General features: G+C 45.7%; 1 protein-coding gene across 2 annotated transcripts in view; it reads right to left on the bottom strand.

Moving 5' to 3' along the window:
* Positions 1 to 24,228, bottom strand: part of nrp1a (neuropilin 1a) — a 65,709-nt gene that overhangs the window by 8,722 nt on the left and 32,759 nt on the right. For both annotated transcript variants that reach the window (XM_039790235.1, XM_039790234.1), the window contains exons 6-11: positions 22,580 to 22,735; positions 19,363 to 19,529; positions 9,737 to 9,892; positions 7,044 to 7,188; positions 2,908 to 3,239; positions 1,018 to 1,162 (exon numbers count right to left, since the gene is read on the bottom strand). In XM_039790235.1, coding sequence (XP_039646169.1) covers positions 1,018 to 1,162; positions 2,908 to 3,239; positions 7,044 to 7,188; positions 9,737 to 9,892; positions 19,363 to 19,529; positions 22,580 to 22,735 — 1,101 coding nt within the window. The remainder of the gene's footprint in view (positions 1 to 1,017; positions 1,163 to 2,907; positions 3,240 to 7,043; positions 7,189 to 9,736; positions 9,893 to 19,362; positions 19,530 to 22,579; positions 22,736 to 24,228) is intronic.

The raw sequence follows: 24,228 nt of genomic DNA on the forward strand, positions 1-24,228 counted from the left end.
CAAGCATTATCATCTGACTAAAGCTCCCGGTGGGAGTCCATGAGGCTTACAACGGAACGGGCCTCCCTGAAATCCAATATGTAAATCCACTTAGGGCTAGCGTGCTACACACTCTTATATCGCTGAGCTGTTTCTATGCTACATCAGCTTTGAGAGAGACTGATAGAGAGCTGGAAAAAAACAAATAGGGGTCGTTTTAAAGATAGCAAAGTGTGTGCGGAAGAAAGACATGCAGAGGTTGGGAAAAGTGCGATGGGGGCCAGGCTGCAATAATCCTACTGGGCCAGGTGGGCTTTCATTTGATCCCCTCTAGAAGTGGCTAGCTATGGGGGCAGCTTTGATGTTACAGGAAGACAAGACAACTGTCCCTTGTAGGGATAAAGAGCAGGAGCTGGGCAGCTGTGGGCTCAACACAGGGAGCCCCCACATCTTTAAATAACCCAGACTGTGTCAAAGACATGAAGCGCGAGCTACTTACAGCCATGTCATTAGCTAGGATGATAGATGGCTCACCTGTGAAAGAACACACTGAGTATAGTTGAGTTAGGTTGTCATCGTGGGTAGACAATTAGTAATCGGTCTAAACCAGGAGTGAAAATGTCATTGCCTTGGTCAAAAACATTACCACAGTTGGAAATGTAATCAACATACGGGAAAAAGGTTTCACTCTAGTAACTTTGCCACCATAGGTAGAAACGTTACTGGTAGAGAGATCAGCACTACATGTAGAAATGTCACCACCATAGATAGAAATGACATTGCTTCTTAAAAATAACTGCCTTTAACCCATCCTAAGTATAAGGATTGGAGGGCAGCTGTACATAACGCATCCAGGGAGCAACTTGGGGTTTCGGTGCCTTGCTCAGGGGCACTTTGACATGTGGCCGGAGGAGCCTGGGATCAAACTGCCAATCTTGTGGTTAAGGGGGCGACCACTCTACCCCTGAGCCACAAGACACCCCAAGCCAGCCACATTGCAAGACAATACAATAGATTTGAATAGAAGTTCCAGTTTACCTTCAATCTCACAGCCCAGGAGCTCAAGTCGCAGGCCCATGCCAGCAGGAGTGGCCCTCTCTGGGTAAATTCTGATGAAACGAGTCAGCAGGGCCTCCACCGTCCTCAGCTCAGGAGTGTCGTAGTTGCTATTCCCTTCGAATATCTGGCAGGGGAAAAGGAGAGAAGGTGAAAGGAAGAGGGGCAGAGATGAGAAAAGAGTGAGTGAAAAAACACAATATTGGTGATAAAGTCACAGCTGGGTATTTTTTTTTGGACTGATCCAGCTCTTCAAACGCAGATGCCCCGAGGCACACTTCTGAAAACCAGATGTGGGGTGTACCAGCGTGTGCTGGGTACGTGGTAAAAAGAAACAGAAGATGACCAGATCTCTCTCTCATCTTGCTGACATCTGAAGCACAGCTACGGCGCAGGCAAGTGAAGCAGGGAACCAGTGGCAAAGACAGCACGACACACACCTCTTTCAAAAAGGTGACTTTCGGCTCCTTCAACTCTGCCTCAGATCCTCCTCAAGCTAAAGAAATACATGATGAAAAAGAGGAGGACGTGGGATGCAAGAGTAGCAAGCAGAGGAGGAGATGGAGGACTGATGGAAGTGGATTAATGGGTGTGATCACGTGAAGGAGCCCGGTGCACCTTAGATGCTGGGGGCAGGAGAGAGGCGAGAGGAGAGAGGCAGCTAACTAGGACGGGGGTATGGATCCTCCTCACTCCCTTCATAAATCAACCATCAACCCATCTGGATCAGATTTATGCCCTGTCAGGGACGCTTGTAATTGGGGACGGGCTGTTGCAGCTCTTCTTGGAGGTGTGTGCGATTGTGTATGGGCTCGTATATACGGTATAGATACATATTAATACATTCTTTGTGTGGAAGCGTGGGAATGCATTGGGCAAAAAAGTCGGCGTGTGTCTTCTGTGCGTGTAGTGACCCCGGCAGATAAATCTTGGGTCACTTTTCTACGTTGCACGTTCTTTCCTCTCTCGTCCTCCTCTCTTCCCTCTGTTTTCCCCTGGCTCCCTTCGCCCCTCCTTCTACCCTGGAGAGGTTTCACTAGCCATCGAAAGGGTTGAACGGTGTGCGTGTGTGTGTGTGTGTGTGTGTGTGTGTGTGTGTGTGTGTGTGTGTGTGTGTGTCGCAGAATACAAAGCAGGAAGACAGAACTGGGAAAAGGCTCTGAGAGACTTGAGATGCTTATCCTAATGTGATTCAAAGCACTGCTGAAATTGACTCGACGACGACTCCTGAATGACTCACAACTGCCAGGCACAACGCTCCGGTGAAAATTGACTGAATGTGTCATAATCGGCATCAATGCTCTCATGTATCTGAGAGACATTTTTAGGAGCATTTATTTAAATCATTTCCCACAATGCTGAAGGTTTAAAAAACCTATCTTTTGGATTGTGTTAGAAATCAAACCAATTCCAAGAACTTCAGCCTCGACCTAAAGAACGCATTAAAGGAATACGCCACCGTTTGTTGATGAAATAGGGCTTATCACGGTCTACCCTGGCTGGAGATAGGTGGGCCAATGCATTTTTTGTCTCACTGCAAGTAATTAGGTTGTTTTTTTGTCTTTTGTTTGCTCACTTTTACTCACAACATGCTAACCGGCAACATAGGATTCCATTCACTACGCTAAGCTAACTAGCGGCGGCGCTGCCGGTATTTCACCGGACTAAATCAATGCATGCACAAAAAATGCGTTGGCCCACCTATCTACAGCTAGGGGAGACCGTGATAAGCCCTATTTCAAAAAACGGTGGCGTATCCCTTTAAGGCTCTTTGGTTAGGGTTATGCTTCTGATGTGTAAGCAAAACTGAACCAATGTCCCAGTCCATCGTAGCCCATGATTAACAGAAGCCACGTAAAGACAAACGCTCACCTGTGGCTTGCTCCCGCCGGCGTCCGACACCATCCTCCAGTCGGAGCCGTTGTTGCTGTAGCCGAGGCGAAACTTCTTCATGAAGACTTTGTTCTCGCGGTGCTTCCCCCCCTGGATGATCAACCCCTTCACCAGCTTATCCTCGCCAAGATCCACCTGCAGCCATTCGCTGGTGAAGGGCTGGGGCTGGGGCAGCAGCGTCCACCCGGTCCTGCTGGTCAGCAGGCGGGCGTTCTCCGGCACCCAGCTCCGGTCCGTATGGGAGGATGCAGTGATCTGGTTGTCGGCGATCAAACCTGATACCATGCCCAGCATGCCCAAGCACGGGTACTCTGAAAGACCAATAAGGGAAAGCAAAAGGTGCTTAGCTTTTTTTTGATACAAACTAATGAAAACCTTCAGAGCTGATGGCCAACGAAAGACTTGATCCATATCCAAAAGCTCGATGTTCAACATCGTTAACCGATGCCACAAGTCTAGCTTGAGTATGAGGTTCATATGGAGGGGCAACGGATATAGTGAAAGTCAAAGTGAGGAGGACAATTCCCCATACTCTGTGTGATGTTGCAGTGATCTCTCCCTCTATTGTATTTCTCTCTGTCTGCAGATCTCATGCATACTAATTCCTCTGCCTGAAGCGGTTGTCTCCAGGCAGCCAATTAAAACCCTCCACCCGGTTGGTGCTTCGACGTCCTGCATTCTGGGAGTGCTGTTCCTTTTCATCTCCCTCATCCAGCCGCACCTCCCCTCTATAGGCTCACATATACTGACACACAAAACCCATTCTCTTTGTGTTTTATCTGCTGCTGCACTCATCTACCTTCTGCTCCACAGCTGTCAACATCTGTGGGACTGCGTCTTTTAACACCTCGTTGTTTTCCTGTCAAACTTTCTTCTCATCCTTTTATTCTACTCCTCTGATCTTACCCTATTCTAAGTCTCTGTAGGTGTTGGCATCTTTGAATATGTTTCTCATTTGTTTCAAAAAGGAGACAGCTGTTTTCACATTTTTTTTATTTCTTCTCCTTTTTTCATAATGACATCCCTCCATATCAAAAGCCGAACAGGACAGCAACCTGTTGCTGCAGCTCGGACGCATTGTCATGTTTAAATCTGAATTTCTTAACTTTCCACATGTTGTCCCCTTCATACGAGTACAAAGATACCCAGTGCCATGCTTTTTAAGTTGTTGCTGGTATCCTACCTAATAACATGTTATGGATTGTTCAGGAATGACAACATTTCTACTGGCACTGTGAACCAGAATAGATCCAACCTAACCTGATAAACATTTCTAATTAGCAAAAATACATTTTTTGAGCAACAGTGCCAGTTTGTGTGTTTAACCCACTCTCCTCCCACATAAAAGAAACAACAAATATAATGTTTGTTTTTTTATGATAGACTCTCGCTTTGAATTTTGACATTAAGTTTTCAAGGATTTATTACACCGTTGGAATTTTGAAAGTAGTGAAGTTATGGCCTGAAGTGAATTGTGCCTGGCATTCTTTTTGAAAATGACCACATGACCAAAAAGATTCCATTCAAATCTATAGATACATATATTATTTGCTCCTCTTCATGTAACATTTAGTAGTACTAGCAATCTGTAAAACCTCCTAGTTCTTGTGTCTCGTGGGTGTAGCATTGAGTTTCGAAGCCAAAAGTAGAGCCCACAAAAGTTTCTCCATGATATAATCACCACTAGAGTTGTGACAGCAGCTTGTATTAGGGCTACATCTTCCTTTCTGTCTCTTCCTAACACTTAATCCCAAGATACTGAGTCAGGGACCTATGGTGAGCAATAACATATTTACTATCTGTCTCCCACGGAGGGATAAATCTAGACATTATTACATATTCTGTGTGTCTGTACGAGACAAAGCGCGCACTGTACTGCTGCAGGACTCAATAGCATAGCTGTATCTGGGGAAGAAAGCGCAAAGACTTGGGAAAACAAGGCCTCATTCAGACTTCTCTCTCTGGTTATCTAAAACCGCTCCTATGCAGACCCGTGAGACAAATCTCTGGTCCTGCTCTATAGAAAATCGAGGCTCAAGGAACAAACGCTGGCGGCGCGGAAGCCTCTTGACTGTTTTCGTGGGTTTCTCGACCTTCTTTCTTTCGTCTTCGGCCAAGATCTGTCTGAAACTGATCACAGCCTCTGGTAGAGCTAAGCTAAGGCACTGCACACTGATCGCCTTTGAAGTGGAAGGACATGAGGGGAAGGTACGCTGTATGTGCGTGATTGTGTGTTTGTGTGTCTGATCTGAGTTTAGACACTTGGGTGAACTCCCCGGCTCATCTGGAGCTCTTAATTGACTTCAGCTGCAATCACAGACGCTTCACAGATGACATGCATGCAATGACACACCCAGAGGAACAACGTGTGTGTGTGTGTGTGTGTGTGTGTGTGTGTGTGTGTGTGTGTGTGTGTGTGTGTGTGTGTGTGTGTGTGTGTGGACTGCAAGCGTGTATATGGTGATACATGGCGGTGTGGGCATTTAGGGTTTGGGTGGAGCATCAGTGGTTCATCAGAGATATTTATACACCATGGCGTATTTACAAACAACAGGGCGGTGGATCTTTTTATTAATGAGCAGCTATTTGCATCAGCTGGGGGAACGAGACCATGATGATTTATGGAAAAACATCTTGCAACATTCTGGGGTACACCACCTCCTCTAATCTGATGCCTGAATTATGGTCTTGACATCTAAAGCGGAAGTTAGAAAAAATGAACTTTAGAATAGTTTTATATAGCTCACACTTTTGTGCACGTACTTTTCAGGAGAAGTGGAGATGCACTAAAAAGTTCATATTTCTTTCAACAAAAGTTCCTGGAGTTATCATAACTCAAGGTAGAACGGAGTGAGTCATCGAGTTTATGCAGCCCTCAAGAGCCTTTCGCAGTTTCTCTCTCTCTCCGACTGCGCTGCTAGCCTGCAGTGGAGCTGGCAGTGACTTCACAGCGCCCAGGGGTGCTGACGTCCTTACGGAGGCCCTGCGGTGACTTCAGTCCTGTGATGTGTTTACGCTCTGTGCAGTGGTCTGGTCGCACGCCCGAAACACACGCCCCAGCTTTAACCCTGCTGTACCCGCAGTGCCCTCTGCTATTACATGAACAGCCACACATATGTAATGCATAACTGCATAACGCCACACACACACACACACACACACACACACACACACACACACACACACACACACACACACACACACACACACACACACACACACACACACACACACACACACACACACACACAGAGAACACTTGCATACTGTGTGAGCACATTTGGATGGTTACAACTAATCCGGACCCTAACTTTAATCCAAGGCTTAACGCTGAACTAACAAAACTGACAACAAATGGCCGTTTTTTTCCCTGTCCTTGTAAGATACGCTCCCTATTCAAGCCTATCCAAGTACAGAAGAACAAACCACACAGGCAAGCACTAATTAACATTCAATACACAGGCTCATAAACCCATAGAGATGCAGACAGATGTGCTAAAACCATATGAAAGTGAGCCACACACACACACACACACACACACAACCGCCCCACTTATTACAACAGCATTGCATCTAGCATTGACAAAAAAGCAAAGATGAGAAGAGCTTTTCCAAAATCAAAGCTCTCTAAGCAAAAGACAGACTGTGTTGGGACCATATAGATCCCACCCATCTCCATCTCTTTCTGTCTGCCAGCTGTTGGCTCCATTTATATTGAATGAGGTACATCTAAACATGGGGTAGCATAAATAGGTAATCCTCCTTCCTGTGCCACTCCTCTATTATGCAGCAGCTAACTTCAGGCTTAGAGCAGAACTCTCACAGAGATAGAGCTTCATCTCACACCTGGCAGAAGTAAGGTGTCTGTGCAACCGGGGCCACAGTGGTATGTTGCAACAAGAAGGGAGCGAAACTAACATCTGGGCATGTGCAGAAATCCTAAATCGAGTCAGTGGCATCATCTGATCATTGCATTTGAAACTGTATCTAGTTAGAATATATGCATGTGTAATGTAGAGTTGTGTGTTTTCAGTGGCAGCTGTGAGCAAATATAAAGCTGAGATGTGTGTGTGTGTGTGTGTGTGTGTGTCCCTAGGGATCTCAGCAGTACCAACCTGATATCTTACATCCATACACCTCGAAGCGCAGTGCGATGCCTGTTTCCCAGGTAACGGGACGGATCCGGACGAAGCGCGTCAGCGTGGGTTTGGGCAGCATCGTCTTGGCAACGTCTGTTGGGTTGGTGTTGCCTTGGAAAACCTGTGATAGAGGCGGAAGGAGAGTCAATTATTGACATGTTGAATTGAGATGCCGGTTGGAAATTTGTCTGAGATCTTGGCTGCATTAAATCAGGAAAAGGAGAGCGAAGTCAGGGAAAGGTTGTCATTCAGTGAGATTAAGATGCAGTGAAACGGCAGCAGCTGAATGATTGGTCATATTTTGTACTGAGTCAAGGTGCATTAGGTAGTGTTGGAAAATCTAAATGACACATTTTAAAGGACAACCTTTTCACCGTGGTGCTATTGCTATAACCTGGACATTAACTGACACTAGAAATTGCCCTGCCGCAGTGGCCGACATGTAGACTGTGCACAAAAGGCCGTGCCTTTTTACTTCTAAGGCGGTATGTGTAACACTGACAAGACCATATTGGTTCAAGATGCCCTTTTTCTGTCCTCTAGTTCCAGATTTGGTGGAGGTTTTACTGCAGTGTCTTGTTTAAAGGTCAAAGATGCCACTGTTCTCCCCTGGGGTCGGTTGACAGTTTACCAGCACCATACCAAGAGGCCGACCACCCAGCAAAACAACAGTCCGTCACAGTTCATTCTGGGTAATTGAATCACACCGGTGAACGGGTGACCTTCTGACCCGCCCACGGAGTAGCTGTGAGGCAGAGAGGAATCCAGCTGAGAGGAGCAGGATGGACACACTGATAGAAAGGATCTAGGGTGAACTAAAACAACACCAGCGCTGATCCATTAGTACATACAGCCTGCCTCTGCGGCCCAGTCCCTGAGCAATACCTGTCAACCACGTCACTATGGGACTGCAACAAAGTCATCCACTCTCTTAAATGTCACGCCGAGTCTCCTCTCCACTCGCTAACTGTAAAGTGGCTTTTTCCAGAGCGAAGACGCCAAACTGCAGGCTCAGCATGTAGCAAATGGCGCCCCTCCGCACAAAAGCACTTTAGAGTCCGGAAAAATACAGGCCGGGCCTGTGTACTTTGGGGAGACTATAAAATAATCAGGCCCGGGGATATGAGTATACAGCAGCACAAACACTTGTTTGGATGCTCTGTTGCTGTTGAGAACTTTTTTTTTTTTCTTCCACTTGCGTCCTTGCAGTCTTTTACTCTGAAAATGCCTCGGTGGTATTTACATGTCACACAGACACACACATGCATCTCTGACCCCTCCGGAGACCCACAGTGGACGGGGTGTTTGCCTCCAGATGGACAAAACCTGGTCTGAAACGGCAATCGATGGTTACAGCGTGTGACGCTCCGGTCAAGCATGCCATCCCTCCCTTCCCTACTCTTCTTTTCCTCTCTCTCCTGGATGCTCCTCTACCAGCTGCTCAAACATGACAGGCTTTATCCCTATCCCCTTTAACTCTTGTTTGTCAAGTCTTTTGTCATCCCTGTCTTTTCTTTCGTCAAGTTGACGGGTGCCTGACATAAAACAGAGACTACATTCCTTACATTATCCTTTCTATAGCTACTGCAGTGCTGCATTAGCACCGCAGTCTGTGCTGGAAAATACCATCCACTTACAGTATATACTGTAGACGGTGGGTATTACCATACAGAGGAAAGTGTATAATTGTACGTTGGGAGACAGACACTCAAGTACATATGGCTGGGTATTCCCCCTTTTGTTGAGTTCAAAAGCAACTTGGAATAGACCACAATTCAAGTCAGATGCTTTTTAGAGACAGGATATTTTGAGTGCAGTGCATGCGCAGAAGTGGCTTTTATGACGCAGTCACCGGTCAGGGAGATGTAAAAAATTAACCATTATCGAGTCTGAGATGATAGTCTAACATAGAGCTCAGGGATGCAAAAGTATCTAGAAAAGTTATCAGAGTTTTTCAGATTATCATTTTCAATTATAGTTTTAGAGCCTAGAGATGATGTCATCAGACCACACTGCTGGCTAATGAATAATGAGGAACAGGCACTTTGTCTACACCTTTAACCTTAAAGATATCATCTGTTTCTACGATAATTCAGGAAATGGTGCTCTTGAGTATCTAATTAATTTCATCATTCTATATGCTAAATGTTATATTCACAAGCAGAAATGTTCAGAAGTCACTTAGATCGTTGGATAACAAAAAAAGTATTCAAATTGTGGAAACTGTAGAGCTTTTTTTCCTTGAAACCGCTGACTAATTGTAAATGTATGTTATCATGTACCTCTTTTTGTTTTTATGTAATGATTATCTTTTGTATTGCTTTGTATGTTTTAAATTTTTATCTTCAGAAGTTTGTACACTTGATTACTGATTCTCTGTATACTGCATTTTGTCAATAATAAAAATTTACCTGATGAAGGTCTGAGACCGAAACGTTGTAATTTTCTTAATAAAATATTGCTTGCGTAATTGGCAGTGTGCGGGATTTACATTTTCTTTTTATCTGCTACTTTTGATCATATCCCACGCACCTGCCCGAAAAAAGAGGTGTGCAAAAAAGCTTTCCTACGTCGATAATAAATTTTTTTTTTTTTTAATATTGTAGGAGCTGAAAAATAAATAGAAAGATTTGTGCCGTTAAAAAAAAAAAAGGAACAGGGTCCCCTACCTTCTGTTTGGAGCCTTCCTTCAAAGTGATCCAGTCCTCTCCATTAGAGCTGACGTCCACTTTGTAGGACTTGACATAGTAAATCTTTCGGGTCTCCTGGGAAATGGCGCCCTGGGTGCCAATGGCCGAGATGAACCGCAAGAAGCCAAGGTCCACCTGTAGAGGGTAAAGAGAGAAGAGACACCTGAGAAAATGCTGCTTGAAATCTTCCACAGGAGCTGTAAGAATGACAAGATGTTTTCCTTTAGGTGTTTAGGAAGATGCTGATTAACTGGAGCCGATACAGCTGAAATATAGCGCCTGTTAAAATGCATGAACAATTTCAGTAGAAAAGGCTTTCAATGCATCGTCTGTGTTAATAATACACTGACAAGCTGCAGAGTTAAAAATATAAGCCCACTATTAGAATCACCTCTGGCCACAGTCTGCTACCTGGAATTTAATAAACAGCAATGAAATGATATTCACATTAATGAAAGAGACACAGGATGACAACTTAATTTCCTGAGATGGGAGACAAGAGCTTATTGGATAAAAGTGAATGTTGAATAGAGCGAGGTCTGCAATCACATTATCAAAATTGGTCAGGAGGAAAGAGAGATACCAAAACGTTGAATATCAAATATTGTGTCTTTAAAATATGCAGGGCTTTATAAAGTAATGATGGACTGCGGTACATTACTGGAGGGCTTTTATATTTTCACATGGAGAAAGCCAGAGGTGGTAGGGTCAGAGAGTGTCTGGGTGTATGTCTGTTCTGTCATTGCATATATATATATATATATATATATATATATATATATATATATATATATATATATATATATATATATGCAATATGTGTGTGTGTGTGTGTGTGTGTGTGTGTGCTGCATTCAGAGCTGATGCTAGGCAGAGAAAGTCACTGGTTTGCATCAGACCTGTGTCTGTCTGCCAACCATCACTGCCAGGAAAGGGAAAACACACGCACACACAGTCCTCTATATGTCACCCTGGCTTCTGTTTCTGTGGTGAGAATAGCCTTTAAACTGGCTTTTGATGATGTTAATAAAGCTGCCTGACTTGACTGGGACTATAAGGCCTGACTAGCGGCCTGGAGGTGAGGTCCGCTGTGGTTAGTTCTCGGACACACAAGGAATTTTTCAGCCACGAGTGAAAACTAATTGTCTCCCTTTGACCTCGGTGGAGGCTATTTAACCCCACCGTATTATACCTTCATCCATAACAGGAAAAGAGTGAGTGTATTGTGAAACTGAAAGGCTTTAAAAGACCGCTAACTCCTCAGCGTGCTGTATGAAGCAGCGAGCTTCATTTTAACAAGCGTTAACACTGAGCTGACGTTAATGAGGAGTAATGGTGTTGCGTGCAGACGCCGCAAAAACCCAGCAGTGTGGCAGGATGACGGAGCATTGGTGGAACAGGTTTCCAGATCACGATGAGAGACGAGGCCTTTGATGTTGACGTGAGATGGAAGGGCGACCAGAGTCTTGAGTCGATTACTAAGGAGATCTTCGGTATGTGCATGTGCAAGGGTGTGTAAGACACAGTGAAATCCTTTGTGAGAGAGGGCAGACGGACACGGAAGCGTGCACATATTTTAGAAAATCAAAGCCAGTGTGATCTGCCACCAAAAATCTCCATAGAGCCCCAGCATGCTTAAACCATACAGTCAGAGCCAGCTAGCTTTGTCTGCCAACCTTATATACGGTACTGCACCACACTTAATGACTCGGAGCAAAGAGCAGAAAAAGGAACATCTGCATGCCACAGAACGCTGGTCATTCCTGCTCCTCAATTTCACTTCCAGAAGTAAAAAGACATAAACAGATGGGAGCAATAAATGAGGTTCCACCGTGCTATTCTCTCACTCTCTCTTGGCTACTCAAAAAGATTTGGATGGATGCAGACTAACAAAAAAGACACACACACGTCACATACAGAGACAGAATACTTTTGTTCCTGTCTACGGGCTCATGGGGCTTATACAGTAAGTCCCAGATTTCTTTTGGGTTCCACAAATAGAGACAAAATCAAATCCCCTCAGCTTCAGACGGTTCCCACTTAATAAACGCAGCAGCTGAATTCCTCTCTCATAACGGCCATATGTGCCAGCGCTGGATGAGGAAAGCATAGCGGATGGCAGCGCGGCCCGTGCTGGCGTATATTAGCCAGGCAGGTCTTTAACATCTGTGCTTAAATGGCCAGCATGACTCATTTTCAATCTGGACCAATAGCAAAGTGGCTTATTGAAAAGGCTTACATCAAAAAAAGGTCTAATGGGAAGACTTGGCCTTGGGATTGTTCTCTAAAAAACATCTCATTAGGTGTAATAGAGAAGAAGAGCCTCTGGGAAGGAAATGAGTGGCAGGGCTAATTGGGAACACTCATGGGTGCTCAGACTCAAACAATCTAAGACCCTGAGCGTGCTGAAATATGGGTGGTTTAAAGAGGGCTGGACTGATGTATGACTTTAATCAATACTCTGGGCTAGCTGGAAAGTTTTTTTTTTGTTGTAAATGAATGTTTTTATTTAAAGGGTAGTACTTTTTGAGGGCGTGGTGAATTGGCGAGTTTTAAGGAGCTGAAAACTCTAACATACTTTCGCCATTTGTGGGCCACACAAACCGTATGATGTTGGGACAAAAAAATGTATTGTATGTTTTTGGCGCAAAAGCTGAAATTTAATGATACTGAATATATGCGAGTCCGAAAGTGGCATCGGGGTAAGCTATGATGGGATGTGACCAGGGGGAAGAATGATGAAAGAGTGGAAAGAGGAGAGAGAAGAGTGCAGAGGAGAAAGTTGGGAAGGGAAACGAGCCGCTGACAGCGACGCCTTGGAAGATGTGAAGGACAGAAGCATGGGGTCTCCAGTGAGGAAGTGCACAGACTAGATCAATTTCACAGACACGAGCTGATAACAGAGCCCGGGTAATGAGCAAAGCATGATTTATTAACGTCTGCTTGTTAGAAGCAAAGTAGCGAGGACGAGCCTGCGCTAACAGACTGAGGTTATGGGTCAGGGAGAGTAGACTGGCTGCCAGGACGCTTTGGATGTAAAGCACAGTCCATCCCACACCACAGAGACCACGGTGAAAACAAACAGGCCCAGATAATGATTACTAGTGGGACTCCTTTTAGCCCAAAGCCACGGACAGCACTAGCTGAACTATATACATCAAGCAATAACCAACACTTGGAAATCGCAAGTGTGTGTGCGCGTGTGTGTGTGTGTGTGTGTGTGTGTGTTAACCAATAGCCAACACTTGGAAATCGCAAGCATATAGTGCACTGTGGATGTCGGGCAAATATATCACTCTTTGATGATAAACTATTTGTCATCGAGCCCTGAAAGGCTGAATCACGCTCAATGGATGATGTAATCACTGTGCAGAAAGGTGTGAATTATGACTCCTAATTTAGCAACTATAGGGATCAGCTGCGTTTTGGGACTGTGCTGATCTAACAGAAAGAAGCTTGTGTCTGTTACTCGTATACCATGTTGTTATTTCTCCTATGAGAGTGCATGTTTGGACTGAAGCCCACCTAGACAAATGACACCATACATTCTTGGTATGCTGGTGCACAGTAACTCATATCTCAAGGGACACACACACTAAGCCATAAACATGCCAGGGAGGGTAAGAAATCACCGAGACATCTCAGAGTCTTTCCATAAAGCAATGTCAGGCTGATATGTGGGCAGGACTTCTGTGCGTCCTTGTCTCCCAGGTGTTTTTCCCTGCTCGAGGTGATCCAAAATATGTTTGACTCAGTGTGTGTGTCTGTGTTTTGGGTGTTCTCTACCTTCCTGTTGTGAGGCAAACCGATGACTCAAAAGCCCCTTGCCTCACAACAGCCACTGTACACGGCTCCAGTTGTTTCTCATGACTAATGAAATCAGAGAAGCAGAAAAGGAATTAGTCGTGCTCGGGCTTGTAACATCAGCCGCTTAAAGCCTGGTGTGCATGCGATTAGATCAACATACTGAAATCCGGCATTTGATTATGGCCTATATGTGTGCGTAAGTGTGGGAATAAATTATGGGGAATGACAGACGGGCAGTGTGTTTATGTATTTATTTGTGTTTGTACAAGTTTGAAGAGACCATTTTCCAATTATCCTTCAACAGCAGCAGCAGCAGCAGCTGTGGGCGAGATCATTACATCTGTCTGTTACTCAGAGTATTGTCTCTGTGCTGTGTGACTCAGACGTGCAGCGAGGCCACATGATATGTATTTGAGGCCAAAGCCTAGTCATTGTTGTGTGGGTGCAGTGAGGAGACATGCGGTTTATAAGACCAGGGAGGGGAGAGAGGGGGGGGGCGTTCAAGAAACTGCAAAGGCTCAAAAGCTTTATCTCTCGCTGCTTGATTGGCTTATAATTGAGTTGCCAAGAAGTTGTATGCAACAATCTGTACTCTGGGAGAAGTTTACCGAATTCTTTCTTTTAAATCCATTACCCTGCTTCCCCAAACAGAGGGGAGAAATAGCTTACCATCTGTATGTGTGTGTGTGTGTGTGTGTGTGTGTGTGTGTGTGTGTGTGTGTGTGTGTGTGTGTGGGCTGCTGACTGAATAACCGAGGCCTCTGGGGAATGAGTTTATTCGTTTTCCCTCACTAAAAACAACAACAAGAGAAATGCCGAGGGTGAGAACGGAGGGAGCGCTTTCTCTCTGTTCCAAAGTCAAAGAGCAGCTGGTAGACATAGACACCGGCCCCGCGTCCTGGAAACAACCTCTGGAAATGCTTTATGGATCTCAAAAGAATGGTATAGTTAGAAGAAAGATAGCCTGGAATCATTGCCTGGCCATCAAGAACGTGCAGAGCCTCTAGTCACACTCACAAAATCTGAATATAATGTCCTCTTTGTATGTTAATGAGAGAAACATTTTAGTGAACTGACATACATACAGCTACTTTACCATGCAGCTAAAGAGACACTTTCTAGCCCCAGATGCAGCATTTCTAAACCAGCTTTCAGCAATCTGTTCACTCATTTCACCTACTCGGGTAGCAGAAGCTTTTTGGAATAGCTGTATTACCTGAAAGTGTAATTAATTCTCCTTTCATGAAAATTGTATTACTCAAATGCTGCAGGACCTGTGAGCTCCGCTCACGACCTTCCATTTATCAGAATATTCACCTGACAGTCACAGTTTTTTTTTTAGCCCCCCCGACACCTCTTTGGTGGCATTAAATTATGCATGTCTTCCCCATGCGCTGATCATCTGTTTTCCTGACAAAGAGGGATGTATAGGTTTAGACGACAGCTATAATAAAATAAGAGCTTGTCTGGTTTGTTGTGTGTGTGTGAAGTGAGCTCTGATATGTACTGCTGCATGATTAAACGGACCAGCTGTTAGAGGAAGCATTTAACAGAGGTTTTTTTTTTTAAGATTTCCTTCCTTCTGAATCATCTTAAAGACTTTAACTCCAGGGCCATTCCCATCCTTGCAACACACACACATGACTAAAAGCTCTGCGTCATGATTATGAGACCAAGAAACAGTGATCAGGAAGGAAAGGAGGGCAACCTGAAGGTATGTCATGTCTGGAAGCAGGATATACAGCTGTGGAGGACCGTTTAGTGATGACGACCGACTCTATAGCTGTAAGGAATTTTTTTTTTTGGCCCATAGCGCAGACACTGAAAATGACACTGATTACGGCTGAGCTGCCGAGTTTTTGTCTCGGGGGACTTAAGCAGCGCTGTTTCATTTCATTACATCATGCCATCCCTCATGTTTCGATTTCTTGTCCCACTTTTGGGCTATCCTCCACTCGAGTGTGCTTCTCTATCCTCCCATTGATTTTCCAATTGAGAGCGAGGCCTGGGAGCAGCGAGGCACAGACAGCGTCCATTGTTTCCATTCGTACGACAGGATGATGATCTCACCGGCAGCCACATGCCAGCCTCCGCTCCTCCGCTCTCGCTAGACTTCATCAACCGAGAAGCTGCTGTTAATTACCAGTCCATATTCAAATTACTCATCACTCGGGCACGGCGGCAAGCCCTCGAACGGTGACAGAAGTGAAGACAGACACAATGGCAATGAAGGGGGCATTTCTGCAACTCATTGACCTGGGATAATTGGAAGCACATTCGTGGCATGGCAGAGCACGCTGGTTTAGCGTCTGGCGTTCGCTTAAGTAAGACAAACGCTACGGTGGCCGGAGCGGTTGTTGTCATCGAGGAAGGGTGCGATTAGTGCGATTGTTTGGTTGGCGAGGCAGTGGAACTCAACCTGTTATCTTTGCTAGGTGTGTTAACATGTGTAATGTTTCACAGTGCTGTTTGCATTATGGATTCACACGTTTCAAACTCCCATGTAAACCCGTGACAAGTTCCTCAGTAAATGGTTTACTTTACCTTGAGATAAGTATCACATGCAGGAGATAAAGGAGCATACTGTGCAAACAAACACTGATATACTTCTCATGTTTAGGGCGCCTGGGTAGCTCCCCTGGTAGAGCACGCGCCCATATATAGAGGTTCACTCCTCGACGCAGCGGCTGCGGGTTCGACTCCGACCTACGTCCCTTTGCTGCATGTCATTCCCCCTCTCTCTCTACCCTTTCATGTCTTCAGCTGTCCTCTAAAATGCCCAGAAAATAATAATAAAAAAATAATACTTCTCATGTTTAGTGATCAGACAAGGAAGATGAAAGAATTTCTCAAATGACTGGAGTAAATGGACTCACTAGCTCCTCTTATGATTAAACTATTTAGGTTATCAGAGTTATCAGAGAGAGGCTGATAAATACATAAATACCAATGAGGTAATTAAGGTATAATGCATCCTGGCAAGAAGATGACGGCAGAAGCCATTGCAGCTAAATTATACATATGGAGAGCAAAATCAACTCAAGCTAGTGTATGGGATAACGTACTGTATATTGCCATTATGAGATGCTCAATAAAGAGGCTTTCAGGTATTGACAGTTGGGTTCTCTCCAAGACAGTGTAAATTATTCATGTTTTGTGTGTATGCCCGATCAATGGCAGCTGCCTGACAGAGATTCAACCTTAGGCTTTATTGCGTCATTCGGTTATTGCGTCACACTCTCGGTGACCATCAGATCCTTTCAAAGCCATTCCACACTATATCAGCTTCTTCGCAATCGAACCGAGGAACCATCAGTTCTCAGGCCTTGACGCGCCAAAAACATATACCTTCCTCTTATAGGCGTATGTGTTATGTGTCATTCAGGTTTTCCTTATAGAGCCAGTCTGAGTTCATAAAGCAAGGATCAGGCTATAAGCTGCATAGTGTGGGGGTGTACCCTTTTGTTTTTGCTGCAACCCACTGCAGAGACCCCCGTTGTTCATCCTCTTAAGCTTCAAAGACAGTCATGGCTCACACAGGCAGATTATAAGCACAAATCTCCCCCTACCCTGATATAGATCTGTAGACCGGAATTTTCAAGAGATCAGTGGAGAAAAGGGAAGAAGAGAGAAGGGAACAGATCTGAAAGGAACAAGGAAAAAATTAAATGAAGGCCTGTTTTTGAAGGATTATTGCCTCTTTCTTTACTCCGTCCTCAAGCCGCACACCCACTCAAAGGACATCTGTCCATCTCTGTGTACACCTAAGGGCTGATTAATGGCCCGGCTAACCCGGCACTCCATGCCGAACCACACCAATCTAATTACCCAGAGAAGAGCATGCAGACTCTAGCATATTGCCCACCTCCTCTCCATGCATCAGAATGAAGCAGCATTAAAATGGATGACAAATCTGGATTATGTTAAGCAAAAAAAGGAGGGCAGAGTGAAGGAAAATGCCCAGAAATCAAAAGGCTGCCTGTCATGAATAATAAAAAAAAAGGTCTGCCTCAGACTACAGTCAGGGAATGATAATGAAATAAATAATGAATTGATTACCATGCATCTGACGGCGCACTGAGATGATTTGTACGTGCCGCGAGGGGGCCTTAGCTTGTTGCAGCACTACGTACAGCCGTAATGAAAGAGGAATGAAGAATTCTACTCTTTTGATACCACTTGTGATAATTGGGCCTCTGCTCAGAGTGCTCGACACAAGTGCATCGCACTCTTTCGAAAACATAAATTACGTGGCAACCACAGACTTGGCTCTTTCCCTGCGTTTGAAATGAGAAATTAGAAGAGCCCCAGTTTTGATCTGATTAGTACTGGGAAATCAGCATGCCCATCAGAGCACATCCCCTTTAAAAATCCAGAGTTTACTGCCAAATCAAATCCTCAATATGATCAATATTATAGCAGGGATGGTCTAAAGTGGCAACAAATCATTGTGATCACTTGTAATTTCCGCTGACAAAATGGCAAACCGAGGTGGAGAAGCCTTCAAGCCTGTGCTGTTACCCTAAATACACATATCTGACTATGAACAATGGATTTTCCTTTCAGAGAGAAAAATGCTTTAGTATAACAGACTGTCCAGCTGCTAGAGAAAGTGGTAAGGGAGGCCATGTTTCATCCTGATCCACTCAGATACATGCCGAGTTCCTCTGCAGGACAATATTGACCTGGCCAGACCCTCTTACTCAACCCCAAAGCCATGACCGCACACATGGGCACACATATGCATGGGAGACTGCACTCAAATCCGCTCAAACACTGATTAAATTAGTCTGAAGGAGCAACAAGGGCCCCTAAGGACAATATTTTCATTGCAATAATAAAGGAAAAGCTTGCTTATGGCCCTCCCCAAGCAAATATTTGGCTTTGGGTCAGCTCTATTATTTATCCCTTGAGGAATATGTGGGGGCCAAACCTTTCAGCAATGAAGCAAAGACTGTAGAAAAACAGTAGAAAAAGAAAAACAGTCTGGGCATTTACAAGGCCTGGAGGCTTTCGGTTAATAAATCAAGCATGCTCCAAATGCATCAAGGTAGTGTGCTTGTGTTACAAGGGGGTTTGTGTTGTGAGTGGACTTGGGAAATGTGACTTAAACCCATCTGGGAATGGAATGACTAAATCCTTAATCTTTCTACATAAAGTTCCCCCCGGTGGGTGATGATCGCTTTGTGCCGATAAGCCGACAGACAGGAAAATATGACAGAGCCTGTGTGTGTGCGTGTGTGTGTGTGTGTGTGTGTGTGTGTGTGTGTGTGAGAGGGCTGGGCAGGATGCCTGGACTAAATCCCAGCATCCCCGGAGGCGGCCACTGTTATCAAGGAAAGGGGGAAGTTATCAGGTAGGACAGGAAGACAGAGGGAGACAAAAGACACAGACCGACAGGTAGACAGTGACAGAGAGAGTGGACGCAGGCAATTTCTGTGAGGCGTGGACTCCACCACCCGGAGGTCCATCAGGCCGACATTCATCATCAAAATTGTTGAGTCTCGTCGGTGTTATGGAGACACCGCACCTCCCGAGACTGAAGGACAAACACAGAACACTCCTACTGTGTTCAAGCAGGCAGCAGTCACTTCCAATACCGCCTACCCCCCCTCAGACTGTGACTCACCTCCAACAACATACTGCAGGCAGTTGGCGAATTGTTCTGTGCTGCTACGGTTTACTCTCCAGATATTCTCAACCTTTCATCAGTTACTGATACTTCCTTTCGTGTAGATTTCTGAATAGTTTAATCAAATAGCCGTCACCTCTGTGTGACATGAGATAGGGTGCGGTACCTGTATCCACTCTTTGTTTGAGTCCTCGGCCGGCGTCCATGCGTTCTCATAGTAGTTGAGTCTGGAGCGCTCTGGGGACCAGCTGGGGTTGTACTGGGATGAGGCCATGATTTGGTCCGATGTTATCTCTCCGGATTCCATTCCCAAAGGGTCGCTACAGTCGAAGTCTAAAGGGAATGAAAAAAAAGGGAGAGTAAAAGATGTTCAGTTGAGTCCCGAGCACCAGAATGTACCCAGCATGGGCTTTCAGTGTCCCCCAGAATCAAGAGCTCGTCTCTGGGGAGGAGGACGCCACACGACAGGCACTCAGCGCTGCTGGCAGGAAAAGAACAGCACATCAGCGACGCCTCAGTAAATCCTTTCTGTTTCTCTCTTCTTTTTTTTGTTTGTTTCTAATGGAAGCCGGATGGAAGTGTTTCGCATTAAGACGTAAAAATGTCTTCATAAAACATTCAGCGTGGGCTAAGATTAAGCCAGTATTAGCCGTTAAAGTGACTTTCACTCTAGTTATTTCTTCCGCTGACTGGATCTGTTTCCCTCACCTCCCTGTGGGCAGTTTATCTTTTTTGCACACACTGACTATTTTGCCCAACTTGGTCTCTTGGGGGAGTTTAGGTGCGTTTAGTATCTGTATTTTGGGGCCATATATCATACTTAACGGCCCAGCCGCCTATGGTAGGAGCGGCTTCCCTTGTTTGTGTTGACATGGGGCAGCCGTTTCGAGGCATCCTGGGCTCCGGAACTAAAGACTCAGATGGGTCAGCTTGGGGCCGGCCTCTCTAACCCCTGGGGGTCAGACATGCTGACATTAGTGTAGACGGAGCTGCAGCAACAGTTGGAACGAACGATCTGACCTTTTGATCCGAGAGGGAGTCGTATAATGTCACCACAACAACACAGAGGTATGGGAAGGCACACTTTCACACATTCATGTGGACCATTATTCTTCCCATTGTTTATTTACTTCATTTGTTTTGTCCCTGGTGGTAAAGTCATGAAGCATCTCGACAGTGTTTCTGTTAACCATTCGTTGGTCTATATCCACGACGTTCCACATCTGGGATTGCTCCTTTGCCGACGGAAATTCCGCCGGATTTCACACTTTGGATGTCCGTTACCTTCCGCTTTCTTGTGTTTTTTTTTCTTACACTGCGGTGGATTTGTGAGGACTATGGTTAACTGTTCCTCAGATCTCTGCAGGGTAAATCCAGACAGCTAGCTAGACTATCTGTCCAATCTGAGTTTTCTGTTGCACAACTAAAACAACTTTTGAACGTACACACGTTCTACCAAAACAAGTTCCTTCCTGAGGCTATTTTGCAGCGGCACCGTGGAAATGCCAATAAACCAGAGCACGCTGTGTGGACTAGCCAGACCCTCCTCCGCAGCGCTGTGGAGGAAGGTCTGGCAAAGTGAGACTAACCGTTGGTCACAAGCCCGCTTCTTAAAGCCACACCAAAGCACTTTTCTTCTTCGGTCCCCCTACAGGTTGGAAGCGAAATTGTCCCTCATTCGAACTACAGATCTGCTACCTGATCTGGTAAACTTGCATAGTGCGGTCATATACATACACACACAAACACAAACACAAACACACACACACACACACACACTCAGAGTGCACAGGACAAGGAGCAGTGTGGAGCTGCTATGTGGCTGCCGCCTATGAGCTAACACAGATGGTCTCCCCATCTGCCACTATGCTAACACACCTCAGTCACCGGGTCAGCGTGTGCGTTTGTGCTTTACAGTGTCAACGCGCGCTTGCATATGTATACGTGCTCACGCGCGCAAGCGTGTCAGAGTCTGAGAGTGAGGCTGACAACACCGTCTCGCACCTCTCCACCCTCATCGTCGTCTCTCTTTGAGAAGACTGCCCGTTCTTGTCAAACTTTTGTACTCAGACCCACATCACGTAGATAACTGGATCCCGATCATACAAAGAGGCGTTTGTTTGCGGCTAAGGACGGTATCTGATCATGTGGGTTACTGACCAAAGCGGGGCTAATAGCCGAGAAGATAGCGAGGGTGGTTGGATGGGGTGGGGAGGGTGGATGGAGAAACGGGCTAAAGAACAAAAGACAAGCCCTCCTTTCATCGCATTATCACCTCCCATCAGTAGCTTTCAGCTCGAGTGTACCCTTCCCTTCGCCACGCCGAGGCGAGAAAAATCCACCGTTTATTATGCATAAGGGGATTATGAATGATTCAAGTGGTACAAGGTTGGAAGAGTGCAGACAAAGTTTCGAGATTTTCATTCCTATTCCTTGGACATGCCTTGGTCGGTGATGTAAGACCAAGCAACTCATGTAAATGAAGGTATTTACTGATCGCGGGTCAGATATTTCCCCACGCCTCTTAATAGTGAATGTGAAAAGTTGATTTGCGCAATCTGATCTTAGATGTGTGATTAAAGCGACTCAAGTAACTCGGAGGAAACTGAGGAGAAATGACATCAGCAGTCATCGTTGTGCATATTACTGCGAAGTGGGGTTGTTTGTTGTGTGTGTGTGTGTGTGTGTGTACTCTGCGCCTGTCTTCCCTCTGGGCAAGACAAAATCCTTTTTGGAGACGATTAGTAGATTTGTTGAATATCATCGATCTCTGTTCTTATTCAAAGACTGACTGTGTGTGTGGGGGTTTGGGGTGGTCTAGCCTCTGGACAGATTTATGGCTCCTACGAGCTCTCGTCTTCCTTAATGAAATGTTTAGTCAGAGCGTCTCGCAACATGGGGTCAGGGGGTCGAGCCCTGCGATGACGATGCTGGATGTAAAAGCCCTAGGGGTGTGTGTCCGGGGTGGTTGCTGGTGGGGAAGCTGCCTTTTGGAGTCTGTCTGAGCTCACGGTGTGTTAATAGGGCTTGTAAACCATGGGAGGCAGACTTGTACACTGTAACACATTACCCAAATAAAGAAGCAGGAGGTGTTTATTTATTAACTCTTCAGCTCTGTTAAACTTTTGGGAATTCATCATGATAGGACCATGTGTGGCTTTAGTTGCAGACAACATCTGCTTCTTACTTTAGAAATACTCTTCGGGGGGGGGGATTACTTTATTGCCCTCTAATTCAGGCTCATTCAATCCAGATGTTTGATTGAACAAATCTTTCTGGATTGTTATTTCATTTTGATTTCTGCCTCAATATACTTTTTTTTTTTTTTTGGCCTCCCTGACATCCCCATCTGTCTGATTTTCATTGTTTTCATGCCAGCTCACCCTCTGGAACAGTCCTTTCGATTACAGTGAAGTTGGCCGAAAAGCCTTCCTTAGCGATGGCGCTGTCAGTGTTGATTGTCAGTGCCAGGATGCCCGTGTAGGAGATGATCCTGCCCGGGGTGTTCTGCCCACAGTACCTCCCAATGTATGGGCCGACTGGAGAGAGAGAAAGGAGAGAAAAGCACCAACATTGTTACTCGGGTTAAGACTTGGGTTAACTCAATATTTGTTTGTTTGCCACAGCCATGTCACACATGGGTTTTACTACCAACTCCTCCCCATTGAGGTGTGAAAACTAGAGTGTCAGTGAGGTATGGCACCGGCTGCATTTTTCCACCACATAAAGACGAAAGAAAAGAATCCCAACATTCCTGCTTCCCTGTCGGACACAAAAAGAGCAAAGCGGAAGAGGGACCTGTGGTGTGGGCAGGTCACGGTCTATGTCTATTTGCTGGCTGTAAATTCCTTTGCCGTTTCTTTAGTCTTGAGGCGGACACAGCCTTGGCCGGCTGAGTTTTGCTGAAGGAGACTGAGCAGAGACAACAGGGAGTCATTCAAAGAGAGAGAGAGAGAGAGAGAGAGAGCAATAAAAGCACAAGAGGGACATGTTCCACTGAGCAGGCTGAGTGGAATGGGGATGCGGGAGGGACGGAAAATGGCAGCTGAAGGGAGGGTAGACGAGACAGAGTGGCGGAGAAAAAATGGGAAAAGAGTGATGGGGAAACGAGGGCGAGGGAGAGCAAGAGAGCACAATGACCTTGCCCTATGTCTCTTGACGTGTGCTATGATCCATGCACACGTGTGAGTGTGTGTTCCCTGTTGGTGTGTAGGGACCTGCAGCTTATCTGTGATTAGTAATGCTATGATCAGCAGCGAGTGACAGTCCTGCCTCCCTGTGGCCTCCCGTCATCCAAAACATGCCACTTTCAGCCCAGCTCCTATATGAAAGGCAAAGGCCAGACCACGGGGACGTACGGGGCAGGGGGTGAGATAGATCCGGTTAATCTTCATAGCCCAGGTGGCCCAGTGTATGCGTGGGAATGTATGTGTGCTTTTAAACCCGCTTCGGCCTGGGCTGAACATAAAAATGCCATCTCCCGGATTATCTGCATGACTTCCCAGTGCTATGAAATTTTAAACAGCCTCGCTATGAAGTCTGCATCCTGCCTGCCTCTCCATTCCTCAGGGAAGAGGGACGAGGGAGTGGAGGTTGTTCTTCCACAGCACCTGTCCAGCGAGGTGCGAGTACCCCCGAGCAGATGCATTTGGCCCGTACATCTCCCATCTCTACACACCCCAAACGGCGAGCGTGCCTCCAGCCTTCTGTGCTAATGCACTATTGATCCAGCAGGCACCACAGGAGCCACCTGGCAAAAGCCGACACACTATTTTCCTCCCATGGCTTATTTTTATACTAAGGCTATCTGTCACATCAAGCAACACTTGAAGGGTGTGATGCCACGTCAGACACAGCGTATAGTGTCCAGTTTCTGCCCTGAATAGGCTCACTCGTGGACAAAAGAGATTCCGCTGTGTCTTATTCTGTTTCTTTTGCATCGTACTTTTCGCTGCAACAAGTGAGAAATCTCTGAATTTTAATAAGTTGGAAGTAGCACAGGAAATGTTTCTATTCCAGACCCCTGAGGTAC

Source organism: Perca fluviatilis, chromosome 22 (assembly GCF_010015445.1).
Source record: "Perca fluviatilis chromosome 22, GENO_Pfluv_1.0, whole genome shotgun sequence".
Taxonomy (NCBI): domain Eukaryota; kingdom Metazoa; phylum Chordata; class Actinopteri; order Perciformes; family Percidae; genus Perca; species Perca fluviatilis.